The sequence below is a fragment of the Bombus terrestris genome, chromosome 14, assembly GCF_910591885.1.
Source record: "Bombus terrestris chromosome 14, iyBomTerr1.2, whole genome shotgun sequence".
Taxonomy (NCBI): domain Eukaryota; kingdom Metazoa; phylum Arthropoda; class Insecta; order Hymenoptera; family Apidae; genus Bombus; species Bombus terrestris.
Window position 1 is genome coordinate 5,434,938 of NC_063282.1, and position 20,705 is coordinate 5,455,642.

The window sequence follows — 20,705 nt, forward strand, 5'->3', positions numbered from 1 at the left end:
GAAACTTGTCGAGAACATCATGAACATAATCGTAAATATTATATAAATTTTATAATTTTGTTCCGGATGTTTTTATTACAGATGAAATCAATATTGTTATTTAACATTTACTTTAACATTATAGGATATGTTAGGAATTAATAAAAGTTTTACAAAAATATACAGATAAATGTACAGTTTAACAATTTTCCGTTTTTATAAAGCATTTTTCTCCCAATTAGGGAGGGGAAATTAGTTTACTTCCAAACACAGAAAGAACTATAATTTTTTTAGTTTAATTATGGAAATAGTTTACATTTTATAAAAAATTATTGCTCTTTAAGAGTAATTATTATTATGTTTCAGTATCAGATTTAATCATTGGTTTTTTTAATCGATAAGTGTCCCTTAAAATCTGAAATATAAAATTATTTAGTATAGAGCAACATTTAATTACATGAGTATGTAAACATGAATGAAGTTGTGATTACCTTCCATTGTTCCATGTTTAGATATATCACGTTTTGAATGTTAGACCTTTTTCCTGCCATTACTTCAGTTGTCATGTCTCTAGAGCAGGGTTGAACAACAAGTATTCCAGATTCATCTGTTGATAAAGTAGAATTTAATAAATAGAAATCATAGTTTGTAATCGTCAAAGCTAATATTACCTTTTGTTACTATTACCCTTCCATCTCGGACAAGGAAGGACATTTGTAAAATATTTTGAATAGTTTTTCCAAAATCATTTGGATGTAAAATTAATTTAAAAAAATCAAGAGGTTTGGAGTAGGTTTTATAATATTTAGAGATGATTTTGTTCATTTTTACAGTTTGTTCTGCACTTTCTTCTTCCTTTTCAACTGCCACTACTTTATCTGGTTTTTTTATTTGTGCTTGAGCTTCTCTAACTGTTGGTTTTCTTTTGTTAATTTCCTTCTTTTCTAATGGTACCAAAGTACCTAGAAATATGAAAGATAAAAATACAATATCTTTTTAATATTAGTCATACAAATTGTAACAATAAATTTGATAAAAACCTAATAATGTGGTATAATGTGGTGTTCTTTTAAAACATTTTGTAACTTGTGATTCTAGAAATGACCAATCTGGTGTTTCTAATGTAATATCAGAACGTTTCTTCATATATTCCACCTAAATTAATAAATAACTTATTTAAGAACAATAGTTGTTAACAGGAAAAATACTTATTGATGCAATACATACCAATTTTTCAGCAAATTCTGATTGATTATATGAACATACAAATTTTGTCAAAGATCTTGTACATTGTTTTAAAATGTTAGAAGATATGTTCATCATTTCTGAATCCATTAATACCTCTTCTTGATTATGCACTAAAAAATAACATAAAATAATAAGAACATATTTGAAGAAATCAAAATAAATCAAATGAAGAACAATACGTTTAAGAATTATGTACCCTTTTCTTCTAAAGTTGTTTCAGAGTTTATGTTATCTGTCTCTTCCATACATAATTCCAAAGTCTGTATAGTATCAGCATTAACTGCATCTTCTAAAAAATTTACATTGCGTATAATATTCAATTTTTCTATAATGTATATTATTAAAAATCATACGTAGAGATTGTGCTCTAGTTATAATCCTCCTTAGAATCTCTTTGCGTTGTTGTGGTGATCGTGTAGATGACGTGCTGTCGTTACAATTGTTACTATTTCTGGACATTTTGAGTTATTTTCTATTGAAAGACGATATATTTGCAGAACACAATGAGTAATTAACAAGGAGAAACAGTGTTTTCGTTATTTTTGTATATAATAACAATCTCCAAACCCAACACTAATTGACTTTAATCTTTCATCATAGTGAAATAAACTGTACTAATATTTGGTAATATAGAAACTAACCCCACCAGAAAAGAGCCACTGTATTTGTATTAGTATGTTGTATGATTATCGTTTTACAGAATTATTTATTGAAAGTGCATTTTTAAATATTATTAATTTCTTTAATGGTTCTTTCATGATGTAAATTAATGTAAAGTGAAAATAACGGAACGAAACTAGAAAAAAGAAAGTTTATGATATATAACTGTATACGAAGAAAAGATTTGACATTTCGTGGTTACGAACATTAGTAAGCTTCTTTATAAACAAAAAATTAAAGAAACGGGCATGGAAAATACCTCGAATAAGGTACTATTTATGATTCTTTATTAATAAAATGCTATGGAGATTATTAATTGTGTAAAATTATATTTTATAGGAAGAACAGAATAATCAGAATGATTCAGACTCTGAGGTAGACGAGGTAGAACCTAGACTCAAATACGTCAGAGTACGAAATGATTTAGAACATATATTACAAAATGATGCAGCTAGTTGCATTGCAGTACATCCTAAGGTGTGAAATATAATTAATACTACTTGTAAAAATTATATGATAAAAATAATGTTATGTTATGAAGGTTAAGCATAGTAGAATGTATACATTATATAGTCGTAATTCTAAATTTTGGTTAATTTTTTGACATACTACTATCTACATACTAATTTGATGACATACTACTATTGCTACATTAATGCTTATTACAGTAATTTAATCTTTGTTTAGTTCCTATGTCTGGGTTCACACTGGGGTATGATACATCTTTTAGATCATCAAGGAAATAATATACAGTCTAAAAGTTTACAAGCACATACAGTTGCTGTCAATCAGATTTCTATAGACCATAATGGAGATTTCATTGCATCCTGTAGTGATGATGGAAAAGTTTTTATATATGGTCTTTATAGCACAGAGAATAATCATAACATGAGCATGGGTAGATTAGTTAAAAGTATAGCTATAGATCCAAATTATTATAAAAGTTGTAGCGGAAGAAGATTTATTACAGGTGGTTATTTTGTTTTATATATTTAGTTCTTAAATACATTAAAAATTAGCTTCTCAGAGATGAAAATTATTTCTAGGGGATGATAAATTGGTTTTGTATGAAAAAACATTTTTATCCAGAATGAAACTAACTGTATTGTGCGATGCGGAAGGAGGAGTAAGATCAATTGCATGGATTGGACATTTTGTGGCTTGGGCATCTGATACTGGTGTCAGAATCTATGATTTAAATGCCAAATGTTCATTAGGTCTCATTAAGTGGACTAGATCTACTGAGTAAGTAGGAAAATCATATGCAAAATTTTTATATGTTATTGAGGCTAAATTAATTCTTAATTATATTCTATACAGTGCATTACCAGAACACTACAGATGTAATCTTCGATGGTCAGATGATAGAACATTATTAATTGGTTGGGTTGACATAGTACGAATTTGTCAAATTAGAAAGAGGTCGATACAGGAAATGGTTAACAGAGACCTACCGGAATTTGTGGTAGATCCAGGTATACATTTTATATGTAATAAAAAAGATATTATTAAATACATAAGAAATGGTAGACAATAATGATAAAACTTCAATTTTAGTTTCAACTTTCCAAGTGGACTTTTACATTTCCGGTATTGCACCTTTAGAAAATCAGTTAGTATTACTAGGTTGCTTGAAAGAATTGGATGAAGATGGAAAGAGTCAGAGGCCCACATTACATGTTGTTGAACCAAAGTATCATGATTTTACTCTTGTGTGTGCAAATTCACTTACACTTCGTGGTTATAAAGAATACAGTTGTAATGATTATCATTTAGACTGTTTGAAAGAGGAAAACAGGTATTTAGTTCATTTCTACTAAATTTATTATATCAAAACTAATCTTATATTTATATGATTATTTTTAGGTTTTTTATTGTCAGTCCAAAAGATATTGTTGTGGCCAGTTTATATGATGCGGATGACAGAATTGAGTGGCTATTGAGTCATGGAAAATTCGAACAAGCATTAGAGGCAGTAACATTAGATAATGGCAAAGATTGTAAGAAGTACACTTTTGTTTATGTTGGCCGTATATACTTAGATCATTTGTTAGCTTGTGGAAAATATGATGAAGCAGGAAAACTCTGCTCTAAAATTTTAGGAAAGGATAAAAAATTATGGGAGGAAGAAGTTAGTATCATTTTTTACTTTACAATGTCCCAGTTTCATTTATATTTCCATTGAGTAATACTATTTCATTGCAGGTATATAAATTTGCAAGAGTTCACCAACTGAGGTCTATTTCTTCTTATCTCCCAAGAGGCGATGTCACGTTAGATCCATTGATTTACGAAATGGTCCTTTATGAATATTTGAAAATGGATCCTGATGGATTTCTTCAACTAGTCAAAGAATGGTCTCCTAAATTATATAAAGTTGCAGCTGTTGTAAATGGTGTTTTGGAACATCTTATCGTTGATAATCAACGACAAAATGTACTGTTAGAAGCTTTAGCTATTCTATATATTCATGATGAAAAATATGATAAAGCGTTAGCCATGTATTTAAAATTGAGACATAAGGATGTATTTCAGCTTATTAAAAAATACCATCTGTATAATACCGTTTACGACATGATAGAAGGTTTAATGGATCTAGATGCGGAACGTGCTATACAATTTTTTTTAGAAAAGGATGCAGTACCATCTGATATCGTTGTACAAAAATTGCAGCATAATCATCGATATTTATACTTGGTAAGATATAAAAATCAGATATGAAATAAATATAATAATTTCCCTTTCATAATAACTACATTTCTAAGATGACTTATAACAGTATTTAGATGAATTAAATAAAAAAGATACAGAAGATAAATATCATGGATTGTTAGTCCAGCTTTATGCTAATTATTCAAGAGATAAATTGTTACCTCTCCTACGCCGTTCTAATAATTATCCAATACAACAAGCACTAGATATCTGTAGTCAGCGAAAATTTTATCCAGAAATGGTATATCTACTTGGTAGAATTGGAAACACTTCTGAAGCTTTAGCACTTATGACACGAGAATTAAACGATATGCAGAGTGCGATCGCATTTTGCCAAGAACACGATGACGAAGAACTGTGGAATGATTTGATTATTTATTCTCTGGATAAGCCCAGTAAGTAATAATGAAGTGCTAATATTTTTAATATTTCATAAAATTATTATTAAATAATAAAATTATATTTCTTTAATCGGACTAAATTAATTTGTTTCTTTCAGAGGCTATTACATTTTTGTTGCAAAAAATAGGCACATATGTCGATCCTAGACTTATGGTACAAAGAATAGAACCATCTTTAGAAATTCCTGGTTTAAAGAAAGCTTTAGTTAAGATGATGTGTGACTACAATCTCCAAGTGTCAGTACAAGAAGGATGTAGAAAAATGTTATCCAATGATTATTTCAATTTACATGAAAGACTAGTTAAATGTTATCAAAAAGGGATATTTATAGATGGTTGGTATTAAATAATTGTAATTATAAAACGATTGTAAAAATTTCATTTACATTAATGATTATGATCACATTCTTTAGATGACCAAATGTGTGGAGCTTGCCATAGGAAAATAATTGTAAGAGGTATCTATTAAAATAATATGAATTATTCAAATATATTATTAGTATTACTTTAATTGCAATATATTATTCATTATAGAACCAAGGAATCTAGTTGTATTTTATTGTAAACATTCGTTTCATGAGGATTGTCTACCAAATTTCGAGGTAGTGGTAAGTATTTTACTTTTAGTAAATAATTTAAGTAATTTAAAAAGCTTCTCAATTTTTTTATGTTTCAATCTTATTTTTTAGGAAAATTGTGTTATATGTAACTCGCAAAAAGATATATCTCCTAGCAGAAAATGATACAGGTAAACTTTAACGTTAATAGAAATTATTCTTCATAAATTCAAATATAATCTATAAATATGTGTTTTATTATTTTAGCTTTTGTAGTATTTGATCAATAGTAGCACATTTAGTACATATTTTGAATACTTTAAGACATCCTGGACATATCGAATAAGACTGAAAATTAAAGAATTATATGATTGTTTTATAAATATAGTACCGATATAAAATTGTATTATAAATACATATAAAATTTACTTTATGATCTCCACAAACTTGAGTAATAGCTTGACATTGATCACAAGTTCTCTTTAATTGTGGTAAGATATCAGGCATAGAATTTGTTGGAATAGATACATCAAATTTTTCTTGATCAGGTACAGTATTATTTGAATCTTCCGAGCAGATAGATTTTGTAAAGTCGTCAGAACTCTGAAATTAATTGTTTATTTTAATAATGAGCTTGTCTTCGTTATATAATTCAAAGTATTTGCCTTCATCTCATGACATTCCTCTGTAAAAGACGTGGAAGAAAATTTCTTCAATGTCGTATAATCTACATAAAATCCACAGATACCACAAAATGTATCCAACTTCTTTTCTGCTAGCTGTGATGTTACACTACTATCATAATCTTCTTTCAATGTACTGGTCTCCCAGGTCATTGGATTCTTTGCAAATGCTTTAAAATGTTGTATTGTAAAATCTATCACGTTTTCAGGTTTTACTGTGGAGACCAGTAATTTATAAGTAACATTAATATATTATCATAAAACACTGTGCATTTGACCTGTTTGAGAAGTATTGGTACAATGTTTCCCCAGTTAAAAAGATGATTACCAACTAATAGTGTTTGAACGTAATCCGCGATCAATTGCTTTACTTCTGGATGGTCAGCTAAATATTCTGTTTGTTCAGCAATTTTGAAAAACTATTGATGGTGTAAAATATGCATTTTATTTTGATAAATTATTCCACAAGAAAAATACTTAATATTTTACTTTCTTACTTTCATATCTAAATATTTAGAAAACATTTCAATATCTTCCATCCAGCAATCTCTTAGAGGCGTTTCTATTTTTATTGTTTTACTTCGGATATCTGGATCAGCTAATGGATTAATTTTCAATACATATGGCACATCCAACCAATTATGTCGGAGTATTCTAGCTTCCGGAGTTAAATAAGTTCTTATAGTATGAATAGTTCCATCTTCTTTGCATATTTTACGTTCGATCGTATAAACATCTAAATAATGTCCATCTAATTCCATACGTTCAGCAGGAATACATATCTAATAGAGAAAGTATCTCGTTATTTATTTTAAATTCATCGGTACTCATTCATATTTTCTTACATAGTTGGATTCAGCAAGATCTCCATCTATAGAAATGCTTTCAAAAACTAATGTTCCCTCATAATTTATAAGCGCCAAATATCGCATAAGTAATATATTTACTCCTTCACTTATTAGATTGCTGTTAGTGCAAAAGGATAAATCTTTAGTTTCAGTAGATTTATCGCACAGACAAGTGCGTGTCAATTTTACAGAGTAACAATTCTCTTCAATGCCTATAAAAATTGTTTTTTCATGTAGTCCATCTTCGTATACGAATCTGCAATATTATGTAACATTAATATTATTACAGAAACACAGGTTTATCAAAATTAACCAACTCTGTCCTTTTTTCTTCCAGGCAGTGGAATTTTGATGTTGCCGAACTAATAATTTTTGACCCACCGAAATGACCATCAATATACATCGAAGATTGCACATGCACTAAAAATTCTCGAGCCTTGGGCCCGATGGATTCTACCAGAATACAATAACCGCCTATTGGTTCCGTCTCCTTCATAGGTTCATTTTTTAAAGAAATTATTAAGGTCTCCCGGAAACATAAATCTGCTTGATTTACATCGTCTGAAGTACAAAAAGAAAGAAGCAGAGTATTTAGAACAGCATAATATTTTTTTCAAAAAGAATTTACAGTCTAATAGTGAAAACGACATAGCTTATAAGTATCAAAAAAATTACATTCCAGATACAATTCATTTCACCAGCAGCGAATAAATTTACCAACTTGTACATTAGATATTTTTCTATATTATATTTTATTATGTACCGTTTTTTATGGACGTTTATTTGTTTTATTTATGGAATATCTTTATTCGTTGTTGGAGAAATTTAGTTAGAGCGAATTATTTTAATAGGATATGGGGTGCAAACATTTTACTATTGTGAAAAATTTTTAACAGGTTCATCATTACTTGTTTTGTTTAAAACTGATCGATCGTAAATTCATAATTTATTGTACATACTAACGTATAGATTACGATTTCAGAATGAAATTATTTTACAATAAAACGTAGGGACATTATGATTTATGCTTTAATATGTACAGTAAGAAGTTTGTCAAATTGTTACGATATATAATATTCTGTATTTTGTACAACAAGGTGCCATCATTGTATAAAATAATTTTGGTGTGTGTTCTGTGGTATTAAGAGATTTTATGAGTACGCGATTTATCCATAATATCACAGCTATACCTAAGATATTTCATCTAGGTCTCCATGTAAATATTGTGTCTAAGTTGCAGTGTAGAACAATAATAATGTGTAAAGTATAATTAATATATAAATTTTTTACGTCGCTTAAGAAGTTGTATGTTTTTGCGATAATTTGTCTACTTGTCTATTTATTAAAAGAAGGAAAAAGAAAATGGATTTACCAATTGAAAATTCAGGGATCCAATCTCGAATGTCAAATAGTTTACATAAAATTTCTTCTGTATTCGACATGTTAACTTTTTTTATATTTCAATTTCTTTTATTAAAAAAAAAGAGACAGAAGTAAGCTATTATCTTTTGTCTGCATTTGGATTTGAAAGTAACTTCTCTATAAAGATACATTAAAGTTGTAGAAATCATATTATATCATTGCACTACGCGTTACTTTATTAAAAGGATTATGAAATGAAGATTAAACGAGGAGTACCAAAGAGATTGTTAGACATCCATATCTGTGAACTACCAAAAACATCCGACAGTAATTTACCTAAATTACCGCCAAATGCAAGATTTTATACCCGCTGGAAACGAAGCTTTCAGAAAATTTTTCTTGTTTCTGTGGATCATCCGTTAACACGAAATTTCTTACGCAGTCTAGCTGCGATTGCTTTTGAAAAGAGAAGACATGGACGTTCTTTAACATGGTGGGTAATACACCCCTGTAGTGACTTAAGGTAATTTCAATTTTTCAAACAGTTTTCTTAAAATTGCGATGAAATGCAATCGTAACGTGTATTTATATTTGTGTAGATATTATTGGGACCTTCTAATGACATTTATATACCTGTACATGTTCATTATGGTGCCATACATTTTGGCGTTTCAAAGAGTAGCTAAAAGTTCTAGTCCAGAAAGTTGGGATCCAGTGCATCCTGCATACATTATCTGCATATTTGATATTGTATTTAATTTTATAACAGGTTTCAAATCACAAGATGGCCATGAAATTTTTCTAGATCCAGTTTTAATAATCCGGTAATCCATTAAGATTCTTTTTTTATTATAATTAACGAAATACTAAAACTATTGTTTTTATATAGGCATTACGTGAAAGGATATTTTTTTATCGATTTTATATCGTCGGTTCCATACATTTGGTTTTATAAAGATCGTATTTTACCTCCTGGGTCCAATTCAAATTCTATTTTACTAATTCCTGAAATTTTGCCGCTTATAAAAATTGCACGTATTTATACATTGCGTTTTTACGTGCGACAAATTATTGCAGTAAGAAATAGTCATAAGAGTGAACAAAACTTTGCACAAGAGAAACAAAAGATGTGTGTGTGTGTGTGTGTGTGTGTGTGTTATCTAATTATTATGTTTATACATAAAAAGAAATATTTTTCAGAATTTTGCAATTTCTCACGCTGAAGAGAAGTCCATCTGGTTAGCGCTTTTGGTACTGTTAATATTTCATTGGTGTAGCTGTATAACACACATCTTTCCATTTATTATTGCACATATAACTGGCGTTACTAAAGAGGTATAAATTCATTTTTATTTTAAGCTTACTTTAACTTTTCAATGATTGATTTATCGTAGAATTACAATCTATTACAGAATTCAGATATGTTTCTGATTACTACCGGATTGTATAAGAAATCCGACTTTGATATTTATCTGACATATTATCACATAGGTATGAGCAATTTCTTTGCATCAAGTTTCATAGAGTTCCATTCCTTGGGTAAATCGGATACAATAATACGTTGTATCTTATTGTTGTTTGGAAAAGGATGTACAATATATTTTATGGGTAATCCTTTTTTTTAACATAATTAATTTTTAATTATGCATTGAGAACAAATATCTAATCTTTTTTCATGTTATAACAGTCATAGTTTTACAATTAGTTCAATCAGCTGCAGAACCAGAATTAAAATATCAACGAATTATGCATCAAGTGAAAGAATATATTCACGAAAAGAAACTTCCAGAGAATCTTAAGAAAAAGCTTATTGCTTATTATGAGTATCGTTTTCAGGGCAGTTATTTTAAAGAGAATGCTATATCCCGAACTTTATCAAGTTAATATACATACATATATCTTGTATTATAGTTTGTATATAGCTTGTATTTCATTTGCTATTTGCATTTTCATATTTAGATCATTTGAATCAAGAAATCATGATCCACGGTAGCCGCGGATTAGTAGATATAGCGACCATTTTACATTCTTTACCACGCGGCATTATTGGAAATTTAATGGGTAAAATATAGAAAAAAATATGTACATATATATGTTTTTTTATTTGTGCGTTTATTTTGAAAGTTGTTTGGTTTTCTTTTATGATTATAATAATCTTTATAGGAATTTTAAAACCGATTATTTATCTCAACGAAGATATCATATATAAAAGTAAAACTGACGGTGACTGTATGTTCTTTATAGTCAGTGGAACCGTTGCTCTTATTACATTCAATGGAAAAGAAGTATATAAAATTCAGTATTGACATAGATTATGAAAAATCGTTTTTCTTCCATATGACAGATACAACTGTTAATTTTTTTCATAAGATATGTCACGAGAAGGATGGAGGTTATTTCGGTGAAGCAGCTTTAATATATCCCGATCGAAGAAGATTAGAAAGTGCAATTGCGTTAGAAGTATGTGATTTACTGCGCTTAGATCGCCGTGATTTCAAACGTATGTTTACTGTAACATCAACTTTTTATAAGAGATTGGAAAAGGTTGCTAAGGAAAGATATGAATTCATTACTAAATTAGGTATTAGTAGTAAAAATGTTAGTTTGGAACCAAGTACGCTAAAACAAAGCAATGAAACTAGTCAGGAGAAAGAAGATATAAAAATTTAGGTTAATAATTAGGATAATAATATTGAGAGGAAATGACAATAAAGAAAATTGAAATATTAGATTAATCGTTTAAATATTTATATATTTTTGCTGTTTATTGTATTACATTTAATGTCATTTCAATATTAAAAAGAAATAAATGATCTAACATTATCGCGAATTTATAAGTTGCACTTGCCTATATATTATACACATATTGAAGAGTAGGGTACAACCTACTTCTTGTACATATGTCGAGTGTCAGTGTCAATCGCATTCACATTCAGTTACATGCGTTCGACTTATCAGCTCTTTCCAGTTTTGCAAGTCGCGAAATTTTGGTACTCTAGCAGAAGTTACGCGATGTAATTAATTTAATTGTAATATTAAAACATATAGGTTACAATAAGTAGATGAATTATTTCTTAATTTTTATTTTTAATTAATTCATTCCGAATAGTTGTAAAATAAGTAATTACAATTATCTATCACTATCAGGTTATACTGTTGTTATTAGTTTGTTGTACTTTACTTAATAATATCTGATTTTGTAATGATTATGTCTGATTATGTAATGTCGAAATAAAATCAATATTATTGAAATTAAACTTGTAATAAAATATTACGAGGTTAAATCTAAGAATTTGACGTGCTGTACACGTGGCCAAACACGTGTGTTGTTTCACTTAATTGTTATTAATGTTGTTGGCAGTGTTATTTTAAATTATGTTATAATTTTAATATTTTAATTTCGTATTTTATTTAGAGCAACAAACATGGTCGAATTAAAATGGGAGGAGAAGTATGAACTCATCACCAGAAACTTAGCTGAGTGGCTCGGTGATGAGAAACTTAAAAGTATTCTGAAACAACGAGATTTGAAGCTTTATTGGGGTACTGCTACAACTGGTAAACCTCACATTGGCTACTTTACACCAATATCTAAAATAGCAGATTTCTTAAAATCTGGTGCAGAGGTTACTGTATTATTTGCTGATCTTCATGCGTATTTGGATAACATGAAAGCACCATGGGAACTTTTAGAACTTCGTACTCAATATTATGAAATAATAATCAAAGCTATGCTTAGGTCTATAGATGTACCTCTGGAAAAGTTGAAGTTTGTTAAGGGAACAGATTATCAGTTATCTAAGTAAGTAATCATATATAATTTGCTATGATCATACTATATTAATCCTTTTTTATTAATCAAATATATTATAGGGAATATACATTAGATGTGTATCGTTTAAGTTCTGTTGTAACTGAGCATGATGCAAAAAAAGCAGGTGCTGAAGTAGTTAAACAAGTTGCAAACCCTTTGCTCTCTGGATTGTTGTATCCAGGTTTGCAAGCTTTAGATGAACATTATTTGGAAGTTGATGCTCAATTTGGTGGGTTAGATCAAAGAAAGATCTTCACCTTCTCAGAAAAATATTTGCCATTGCTTGGATATGAAAAGCGTATCCATTTAATGAATCCAATGAGTATGTATGCTATATAAAGCCATTAAATATAACAACTTTAAGATTACTGTATGCAATATATAAAATTATATTTTAGTCCCTGGCTTGGCAGGATCAAAAATGTCTTCTTCTGAAGAAGATTCAAAGATTGATTTGTTAGATAATGCTGCAGCTATTAAAAAGAAATTAAAAAAAGCATTTTGTGAACCTGGTAATGTGAATGACAATGGAGTTCTTTCATTTGCTAAACATGTAATATACCCTTTATTAAAAGAAGGAGAAACCTTTAATATACAAAGGACAGCTGAATTTGGTTTGTGTCACTTTTATTATTCTTGGAATTTTTAGTAAATTTTTTGTAATATAAATTTTATTAAGGACAGCTGAATTTGGTTTGTGTCACTTTTATTATTCTTGGAATTTTTAGTAAATTTTTTGTAATATAAATTGTATTGTTTTTAGGTGGAGATATATCATTTGATACATTTGAGGATCTAGAGAATGCCTTTGCTAAAGAAGAAATACATCCTGGAGATTTGAAAAGTGCGGTTGAGGTTTATATTAATAGACTTTTAGATCCAATTAGGAAAGAATTTGAAGCAGATCCAAAATTAAAAAGTTTGTTGAGTAAAGCATATCCTCCACAAAAACCAAGTAATACTTTTTATATGAAATATGAACATTAAACAAATTATAAATTTATATAATATTATAATATTTATATCAAACATCTAGAAGTGGTAGAGGAATTAACACCAGCCCGGTTAGACATCAGAGTTGGAAAAATAGTTGAAGTATCAAAACATCCTGATGCTGATTCACTTTATATAGAAAAAATTGATATTGGAGAAGCTAGTGGACCTCGTACAATAATCAGTGGACTTGTAAATTATGTACCCATAGAAGAGATGCAAAACAGAATGGTAGTTATCCTTGCAAACTTGAAACCAGCAAATTTAAGAGGTGTTCAATCTCATGGAATGGTTTTATGTGCTTCTGTGTATGTTTCAGTTGAATCAATAAATTTCTTTTATTACATAAATAATTTCTCTAATCATAATTTAATATGTAGGGATGAACCAGTAAGGCGAGTTGAACCACTGAGACCTCCACTTGATAGTAAACCAGGTGAAAAAATCATTGTTGATGGATACGAAGATGGATCGCCAGACGATGTACTTAATCCAAAGAAAAAAGTGTGGGAAAAATTACAGGTACGTTTATTATTTTTTATTTAATAAAGTAAAAAGGATTATATATTTTTAAATTACCAGAATTTAATTCTCTATACAGGTTGATCTTGTAGTAAATGGTAGTGGAGAGGCATCTTGGAGTGGAAACGTTTTACTTACTGCCAGTGGTGGAAAACTTACAGCTGACAGTCTTAAAAATGTAGCGATTAAATAATAATACTTCAGATGTCTAGGTATACATGCATTTTTATTTTTTATTTGTGCAAAAATAGATTGAATCTCGATTGGATCGAGAAGTGCTTTATATTTAAAACTGCCATTTTTACTTCGTTTAACTGTTTGCATTACTATTTTATATTTTTGAAATGTAAGTATGCAACACAAAAATAGATAAAAAGTGCATCCATGTAAGGTATTTGATATATTAGATGCTGCTCATTATATCCTTGTTATATTTCTCAATAAAATATATAAGGCATATCGAAATTAAAGTAGATCGGTTTCTAAATTTACTTATATAGTAGTTGATGAAATATTCGGTATTGTATCTCTGTCATTATAATTCGTTCGTACACAAGGAGATCGTGGTCTTAGATCATGGAAATTCTGTGCCTTTAATTGTGAAACATTGCACGATTTCGATTTTCGTTCTTTCTTCTTGTGGATTAACCAAGATGTAGCTGGGCACAATGCTAATTCCTTTCTTAGTGAACTACTACTACAACCATATAATAAAGGATTTATTGCTGCATTAAGCAGTATTAAATATCTACTAATATACCTATAAAAATTTATACATATATGCTGCAATGAAGGAATATTTTATTAATGAAATGATTTTAAAATAATTACCATAATGGGTACATAGATTCTGCTTGTCCTGTTTTAGGCGTTTCTTCCAATAACTGTGCCCTTTGAATTATTAACACAGTAAATGGTACACGGCATACAATGAATGCTAGAACTATTAATGCCAGTACTCGTGCTACTCTTCTTTTATATTTTACTACAATAGGATACTTACTTCTCAGAGCTTGTGATTCATAGCGATCTAACTAGAAATTGAAAATAAAATATGGAGTTTTATCTATATTTTTATATTACATGTAAGGAAGATTAAATATTTATTATTTAAATACTTTTATAAGAATGGCTGAATAACATATTGCCATAATAGCCAATGGTGCCCAAACACTTAAACTGGCGAAGATATGCCAATAGGGGTAGACAAGCACAGTGTCTTCAGTACAATACGTTTCTAAATAGTTTTTCCATTGTCTTTCGTAGTAATGTCGAAAATAGATTAAAGGGATAGCGACAGATATTCCACAAATCCAAGTAGAGAAAAGTAAAATATGCATCATCCTTCAATAAAGAAATATAAAAATGTATATAATTTCTCGTATAAGTTTCTGATATTATTAGTACTTCGTTTTATCACCTTCTTGATAATTTTCCCGAGCAATTAAGAACAATAGCCGAAACGCGATCATAACTGATTGCACTCAAGTTAAAAACTGCAACTAATGTTAAAGCATGCACTAATGCCCCATCCGTTCGACAGCCAATATCTCCCAAAATATAATTTTGGAACAGATCAATGCAAAGAAACATCCACGGACAAATCAAACACGTACCAAAGTCTGCGATACACATGTTCACAATCAAGAGATTTGTCGTAGTGCGTAATGATCTTTCTTTGAGCACCACATAGATTAATCCACCGTTAGCTAAGGACCCAATGATGATAATTGGTAAAACACTGATGATTTTTCCGATTAATTCCAATGTAGGTCGTATTTCCCAAATTTCTGAAGGAAACGTATGCTTACTAGTGTCGACATTTTCCCACTAAGAATTTATATATTTATCAATTACACTGATAGTGAATATAATAACAGGATGATTTTTTAAACACAAAATCATACTTCCGACTTGGTAGTTATAAACTCGCAGATATTCTTCATATGATAATTCCACTGTATGTCTAATATCCAAGTCTTATTCAACAGATGCAAAAAATCCATATCATTTAATATACTAAGCTATAAGAACTATATGAATTCTAATAAGGTACTGAGGGTTTAATCATAATTCCAAGAGTTTAATCTAAATGCAACAGATGGTACATTAACATTAAGAGCAAGCTTGTTTATTTAGCTCTTTAGTAAGATCCAAAATATGTCATGTAGGTTCAGACTAATTTCCGATAAATTCTAATATTTAAAAGAATATTTTCTTTTTATGAAAAATAATGACTATTTATCGGCTGATTCATATTTCGATTTATAATCGTATTTTATTTGTTTGCGAAGATGTACATATAAGTACACGCGAATTTTATATAAATATCTCTATAATGATGCATGATAGATTTTTTATGTATATAAATTAGTTCATCTTTTTGCTTATTTACAAGCATATAAATTTGGCACACTTAAATAAAGATATCTCGTACAACATTTTATGTAATTACATAACAATATATAATATAATGAAGAACATTGTATTATATATTTCTTATTATACTTTCTATATAGTTTGTATTTGATAAATTATTTTCTAGTCAGTCATATCTAGAATTATCGTGATAAACGTTACGATTCATAACTTTTTTATAGAAAAAATACATAAAAGTAGGCTAGTACAATTTAATTGTGCAAATAATTTTACTTAATTTTCGATAGTAAAAGAATAAAAGTAATTGAAATTATTAATCTTTACATAAGATATTTTTACAAATACATTTATATTTCTTGTTACAAATTTTAACATCATTAGAACTTAAATTAATTCTAAAATTAATCTTTGATCTTCTCTTTCTCTCTCTCATTAGATTTTTATTCTTTTATAGTTAAAATAAAGTAATATTTTTTAACCTTTTTATTATATGTTTTCTTATATAGCTAATAAATAACAATGAAAATAAAAATTAAGAAAGGTATGAAGTATTGAACACAACTAATAATGGAACTGAATTGTTAAAATATATCATAAATTAAATAATATAATTTTTTTTACTTTAATATATTAAACAGGCATAATAAAACTAGTCTCTCATACAATCGTTATTCGTATTTAACAAGTTCTATCCACACAATACCATCAAGGGATATACAAATTCATAGCATGTTATTTACAAATGAATACTACCATATTTAGTCACAGCAGCAGTTCATATTAGAATGTCATTTGTTCATAAAAATTAAAATTTTATAATATTCAATGCATGAATACAAATTTTGCTGATATTCTTTGAACACTACAGAAAATAGGTATTTATCCGTCATTATCCTTTTTTTGCTATATTGAACAATGTTAAACTACAATTTTTGTAACAAACATCTGACTAGTTTTCATAGTCTCATTCTGTGTCATCAGCTTCTGATGATTGCGCAACGGGTAACGGTGACGGAATAACTAGTTCATCATCCTCAACCTCTTCTTCTGCAAGTAAAAAATCTTCTCCTTCGTGGATTTCTTCTTCTCTTACTGGCTCCGGTGGAGCTATCACATCTTGACCATGTTGTTTCAAATGATCTTTCAATGCAAATGCTCTACCATAGGATGCACCACAAATATAACAACTGAATTTTAGATTATTGTCTTTTTTGTGGGTTTGTATATGAGCACGTGCAGCGTACAAGGAAGCAAATGGACGGGAACACTCAGTACATCGAAATGGTTTAGTGTGGCTGTTTTTGTGTCCTGCTAATTGAACACGTGTTTTGAAAGTTTTTGGGCAATAAGGGCACGTGTAAGCACGTTCTTCCCCGTGTGTAAGTAAATGATGATTGTACACAGAAGAAGCTTTAAATCTTTTACCACAATGTTGGCATCCATATGGTCTAACACCAGTGTGAGTTCTCATGTGTAAAGTCAGACAATAAGAAACACGAAAAGTTTTACCACAAACCTAAGAAATAATAAAGTATTTGTATAGTACTATAATAGAAATCACAACATCTTAATTATATTATTTATACTATGCTTACTTCACACGCATGTGGCTTTTCTCCAGTATGAATACGTTCGTGTTTCACTTTCTCGTGAGGTCTTGTAAATCTTCGACCACAATGTTGACACTGATAAGGCTTTTGACTTTCTGCGGGTTCGGCAGTTGTAGCTGTTTCAGTAGTAGGTGGTGTTGGCGAATGTGGTTGGCTTAGTTCTGTATGTACTGCGGCATGCATTGCTAAGCTATCAGCAGAATCGAATTTTCTATTGCATACAGTACAAGTTACAGAGTCACCAGAATGTAATGCCATGTGTGCTTCTTTGTATGATTCCGCTAACGTTTTACCTATGAAAAATTAACAGTTGACTAAATGCAAATGTGTTTTAAGATGAAAAAACCAATCATATCCTTAAACTAAATATTCAAAATATTACCACACTCGGGACACGTAAATGTTGCACTAGGTGTTCCTTCAGGTGCATCAACGTGCCTTGCTCTGACCGGCGCGTGCATTCGAGAATGCAAGCGCAAGCTTTTGTGCGAACAAAATTCTGTACCACAAGTTTCGCATATGAAAGTTTTTTGATTTGGATCAGGTTCACCTTCGTGTACCTTTGCATGTAGTTGTAATGCTTTCGGTGTTGCGAAAGTTTGGTCACAACTATCGCAACGATTATTGCCATGAAGACATGCATGCACTCGGAAGTTTCCTAATTTGGAGAACTGCTGAAGGCACTGATTACATCTATACATTCTCATTGGTGTTGTAGCTAATCTTTTTTCTCGTACCTATAATCAATATATATATATATATACACACCAAAAAATATAAAATTTTTTTTATAATATGAAAAGAAATAGATGTTTGTCATACTTTCACTCCTTCTACATTGGAAAAGAACTTTTCAATCATTGGTGCTTTAGTAGATTGAAGTGATGTTTGTGCTGGAGTTCTATCCCAGAATCTTTCTATTTGTACTACTTTTCTTGTATATAATCTTCCTTCACTGTCTACGCACTCTTCTGTGCGCAGAGTATTCATACTCTGTCTTTGTCTAGTATTGATTGCATTTCCTGATTCTGAATGTAAGGTGTTAGTTGCAGGTACTGTAGGTATATCATCTAACTGATCAGCTATTTCAAGTAATACTTCTTGTCCATCATGAAATTGTTTTATATGTTCCACAACAGAATTAAAGCTCATATCACAACTAGTACAACTATAAACTGCTTCTGGCTCTATCTATAATAATTAAATATTCTCTCTATTATACAATTTATTCATTTGTATACATGATAATAAATAATGCCTTCCTTGTTTATACCTCACAAAGTTCTTGTTTAACATGAAGAAGTCCATCTTCATCTAATTCACCTACATCATTTATATGATCCATATTTATCAGAGCGCCAGTTTCTCCATCTAAAAGTTCTGATCCATCAGGTAAAATAGTAATTACATTTTTATTTCTGTTTTTATCATCTGTCTCTGAAGTGGTTGAAATTGTTACTAGTTGATCCTGGGATAAAGATTTCTCTTCTGCTTTGCTTGTGATATTAGGAACTTTTTCTGTAATCTTAAATTCCAGAGAATTTTGCTCCATTTGTGTCTCCTCAGTTTCTATCTTTTCTACGACTTTAATATCTCCTGATATTTTTATTAGAAACAATAATCAAATAAATATAATTAACATAGATTAAATTAAAATTTCTACACACCATTTTCATCAACTTGTATAGTTTGTGGTCCTCCAACTATCATAATTCCACTATCATTTACAGTTGCTAGAAAACTTTGATCTATTCCTTCGACATTTGTGTCCTAAAATTAAAATTATTAAGCAAATTATTAATTAAAATACATATAGTTATAAAAAAAGTTTTATTTGGTGCCAACCATTAGCACTTCTGTGTCTGGTTGAGACTCTTGTTGAGTTTCTTCCTTTGGCTCGTACTTTGATTCAGATGATGCCTCTGATTCAACACTTTGTCCACATCGATCCAAATGTTGAATGAGTGCCATTACTGAGTCAGATCGCTGCGAACAACTAGGACAGTATAGGTTGTCTGTCATGCTTAATAGATGATACTTTAATGACTGTGGATTGTTAAACGTTTCACCGCAGCACATCGGGCAAATGAGATTCAACGAGCCCATTATTTTTATCGTTTTACTGCAGACTTCGTAGAGGGTCTTTGTTGACCTTAACCTGACCCTCTACTCCTTTTACAAACTTAACTGGTTCTTTTTCCGTTCGCCTATCCCTATCCTTAATTAAAAAATAAAGCCGGCTTCTCGTTAAGAACCTAACCTGACGATGAATCACAAAAATCAGTAAAATCTCTTAATTGTGTCCAGATACAGAATAATGTCATGATGTTTCTTCAGGAGACTTGATTTCCCATAGGATGTTTACTCAAGTATGATCAATTATATTACATAAAAATAAACAGCATCTCTTTCATATAATAACAGCGATAACAAAACTCATTAGAGACGAACTTCAGCGCAAACAAATGCCGCACACAACAATCATGAAGTTAGGGATGTGATAAGTGAATCGCGAAGTCGGCCATTACATGCGAGTTTCGGTATAGAACTATCGAAGTCAAATTCAAGCTTTATTATATACAACATAATAATTGTCTCACTGTAACACGAATTATCATAATATCGTTGTATTTCCTATTTTGAGAATGTCAGACCATTTGCAATTGCAGACATGTGTTAAAACAATTGAAAACTGTTGCAAATAAATTAGATGCTCAATTGACAAAAGGCGCGCGGTGTGTTCCGTTTGAACTTCACAATTACGAAACTTCCCGTAGCTTATTTTATAATTTCTATTATCACTAAAAATTAAGTTTTGCAATATTTTTATTATAGTATATAAATTGATCGTAATGTATATTACTCATGTGCAAAATCCAAAATTTGTAGCATAGATAATTTTATGAATACTGAAGGAAGGTAAAAGAATTGTTAATT

At 29.7% G+C, this 20,705-nt stretch overlaps 6 protein-coding genes across 12 annotated transcripts; 2 read left to right on the forward strand and 4 right to left on the reverse strand.

Moving 5' to 3' along the window:
• Nucleotides 1-259: 259 nt before the first annotated feature.
• Nucleotides 260-1,722, reverse strand: LOC100646843 (EP300-interacting inhibitor of differentiation 3). Its single transcript, XM_003400569.4, has 7 exons — nucleotides 1,581-1,722; nucleotides 1,424-1,516; nucleotides 1,207-1,337; nucleotides 1,020-1,134; nucleotides 651-941; nucleotides 471-586; nucleotides 260-394 (listed from the first exon to the last, which is right to left on the reverse strand). Exons 1-7 carry the CDS (start codon nucleotides 1,684-1,686, stop codon nucleotides 335-337), a joined length of 912 nt encoding a protein of 303 aa, XP_003400617.1. The 5' UTR covers nucleotides 1,687-1,722; the 3' UTR covers nucleotides 260-334.
• Nucleotides 1,711-8,387, forward strand: LOC100645689 (vacuolar protein sorting-associated protein 41 homolog). 4 transcript variants are annotated; one of them, XM_048412046.1, is made up of 15 exons: nucleotides 1,711-1,851; nucleotides 1,928-2,156; nucleotides 2,227-2,364; nucleotides 2,575-2,857; nucleotides 2,934-3,132; nucleotides 3,208-3,362; nucleotides 3,445-3,685; nucleotides 3,754-4,018; nucleotides 4,093-4,584; nucleotides 4,667-4,994; nucleotides 5,099-5,335; nucleotides 5,414-5,458; nucleotides 5,535-5,608; nucleotides 5,690-5,748; nucleotides 7,426-8,387. In XM_048412046.1, the coding sequence occupies exons 2-14, from the start codon at nucleotides 2,136-2,138 to the stop codon at nucleotides 5,741-5,743; spliced, it is 2,532 nt and encodes an 843-aa protein (XP_048268003.1). In that variant the 5' UTR covers nucleotides 1,711-1,851; nucleotides 1,928-2,135; the 3' UTR covers nucleotides 5,744-5,748; nucleotides 7,426-8,387. The 4 variants fall into 4 exon arrangements, 2 of the variants coding, with proteins under 2 accessions (XP_048268003.1, XP_012171578.1); XR_007226351.1 differs by lacking the exon at nucleotides 1,711-1,851 and adding an exon at nucleotides 5,825-6,105 and having other exon boundaries at nucleotides 1,978-2,156; XR_007226352.1 differs by lacking the exon at nucleotides 1,711-1,851 and adding an exon at nucleotides 5,825-6,048 and having other exon boundaries at nucleotides 1,978-2,156.
• LOC105666466 (ciliogenesis-associated TTC17-interacting protein) lies at nucleotides 6,337-8,530 on the reverse strand. The gene is made up of 5 exons (XM_048411981.1): nucleotides 8,461-8,530; nucleotides 7,406-7,649; nucleotides 7,086-7,344; nucleotides 6,738-7,022; nucleotides 6,337-6,659 (listed from the first exon to the last, which is right to left on the reverse strand). The coding sequence occupies exons 1-5, from the start codon at nucleotides 8,528-8,530 to the stop codon at nucleotides 6,453-6,455; spliced, it is 1,065 nt and encodes a 354-aa protein (XP_048267938.1). The 3' UTR covers nucleotides 6,337-6,452.
• Nucleotides 8,531-8,536: 6 nt separating this feature from the next.
• LOC100646241 (tyrosine--tRNA ligase, cytoplasmic) lies at nucleotides 8,537-14,249 on the forward strand. 2 transcript variants are annotated; one of them, XM_048412047.1, is made up of 15 exons: nucleotides 8,537-8,973; nucleotides 9,050-9,274; nucleotides 9,340-9,526; nucleotides 9,651-9,785; nucleotides 9,863-10,058; nucleotides 10,410-10,511; nucleotides 10,614-10,735; nucleotides 10,821-10,908; nucleotides 11,847-12,252; nucleotides 12,324-12,586; nucleotides 12,663-12,878; nucleotides 13,028-13,219; nucleotides 13,301-13,565; nucleotides 13,638-13,779; nucleotides 13,859-14,249. In XM_048412047.1, the coding sequence occupies exons 1-15, from the start codon at nucleotides 8,705-8,707 to the stop codon at nucleotides 13,970-13,972; spliced, it is 2,922 nt and encodes a 973-aa protein (XP_048268004.1). In that variant the 5' UTR covers nucleotides 8,537-8,704; the 3' UTR covers nucleotides 13,973-14,249. The 2 variants fall into 2 exon arrangements, with proteins under 2 accessions (XP_048268004.1, XP_003400613.2); XM_003400565.4 differs by lacking the exons at nucleotides 8,537-8,973; nucleotides 9,050-9,274; nucleotides 9,340-9,526; ... (3 more) ...; nucleotides 10,614-10,735; nucleotides 10,821-10,908 and adding an exon at nucleotides 11,223-11,464 and having other exon boundaries at nucleotides 11,866-12,252.
• On the reverse strand, nucleotides 13,987-16,596 carry LOC105666468 (tachykinin-like peptides receptor 86C). Of its 2 annotated transcripts, none has more exons than XM_020866603.2 (5): nucleotides 15,687-16,596; nucleotides 15,200-15,609; nucleotides 14,898-15,123; nucleotides 14,611-14,813; nucleotides 13,987-14,476 (listed from the first exon to the last, which is right to left on the reverse strand). In XM_020866603.2, the coding sequence occupies exons 1-5, from the start codon at nucleotides 15,783-15,785 to the stop codon at nucleotides 14,272-14,274; spliced, it is 1,143 nt and encodes a 380-aa protein (XP_020722262.1). In that variant the 5' UTR covers nucleotides 15,786-16,596; the 3' UTR covers nucleotides 13,987-14,271. The 2 variants fall into 2 exon arrangements, with proteins under 2 accessions (XP_020722262.1, XP_020722261.1); XM_020866602.2 differs by having other exon boundaries at nucleotides 13,987-14,539; nucleotides 15,687-16,591.
• A 451-nt stretch (nucleotides 16,597-17,047) lies between these two features.
• On the reverse strand, nucleotides 17,048-20,319 carry LOC100646125 (zinc finger protein 135). 2 transcript variants are annotated; one of them, XM_012316191.3, is made up of 7 exons: nucleotides 19,614-20,319; nucleotides 19,436-19,538; nucleotides 19,042-19,352; nucleotides 18,591-18,959; nucleotides 18,151-18,505; nucleotides 17,754-18,061; nucleotides 17,048-17,674 (listed from the first exon to the last, which is right to left on the reverse strand). In XM_012316191.3, exons 1-7 carry the CDS (start codon nucleotides 19,872-19,874, stop codon nucleotides 17,123-17,125), a joined length of 2,259 nt encoding a protein of 752 aa, XP_012171581.1. In that variant the 5' UTR covers nucleotides 19,875-20,319; the 3' UTR covers nucleotides 17,048-17,122. The 2 variants fall into 2 exon arrangements, with proteins under 2 accessions (XP_012171581.1, XP_003400612.1); XM_003400564.4 differs by having other exon boundaries at nucleotides 19,042-19,364.
• Between the last annotated feature and the right edge of the window lie 386 nt (nucleotides 20,320-20,705).